Below are 672 nucleotides of genomic sequence, written 5' to 3' on the forward strand. Positions count from 1 at the left end.
TGCATATTTTTTTGCCATTTCACCACCACTTTGGCAATCAAAACACTGCCTGTGAAATAAAATCGACAATGCATTTCAATTTATTGGTATTTGTAAATCATTAAGCAGCTGGTTAGTTTGATTTACAGCATTTCCATGAAAAACCTCAAACAGCCCTGTTCAATGAATTGTTGGTGTCTTTACTTAAAAAAAAGTTCACAGAAGCCTCTGCAAGGCTTCTTTTATATATATATATATATATATTTAATTGTTCCTGTACAAATATATATAAGTAAATAATATAACATATTATCATCTATCATTATAGTGGTGCATGGAGCATGCTTGCGTGTGTTCATTTAGAGAAAAACAGATAGATATCATGAAACACATACAGCTATATAGATAATAACCAGGCACACAAACCTCTCATAATTGTGTGCGATTAAGCATGTCTGAAAAACAGAATCTTTATGCAATCTGTTCTCTAAAGCACCAAATTAATCATCATATTAATCAGCAGAAGGCCTTTCACACACCTGCATATGGAAGCCGTGAGAATGAAAAACATGGCCTGCTTCATCCCACACACTGAAAATACACCGAAGAACATGAACTGTGAAGGCACGATATTTCAGAATAGTTCAGTTCTCACCGATCTCCGGTGATGGTGATGGTGAATCCGTCGTATTC

The 672-nt window shown here is 35.0% G+C and overlaps 1 protein-coding gene across 1 annotated transcript in view; it reads right to left on the reverse strand.

The window, feature by feature from the left end:
- The window catches only part of LOC107577668 (tetratricopeptide repeat protein 13-like), a 6,530-nt gene extending 5,907 nt beyond the window's left edge, over positions 1 to 623 (reverse strand). The window contains exon 1 of the mRNA XM_016263715.1: positions 519 to 623. Coding sequence (XP_016119201.1) covers positions 519 to 592 — 74 coding nt within the window. The 5' untranslated portion in view covers positions 593 to 623. The remainder of the gene's footprint in view (positions 1 to 518) is intronic.
- Between the last annotated feature and the right edge of the window lie 49 nt (positions 624 to 672).

Source organism: Sinocyclocheilus grahami, unplaced genomic scaffold (genome assembly GCF_001515645.1).
Source record: "Sinocyclocheilus grahami isolate Dianchi unplaced genomic scaffold, SAMN03320097.WGS_v1.1 scaffold6813.1, whole genome shotgun sequence".
NCBI classification, from domain to species: Eukaryota; Metazoa; Chordata; class Actinopteri; order Cypriniformes; family Cyprinidae; genus Sinocyclocheilus; species Sinocyclocheilus grahami.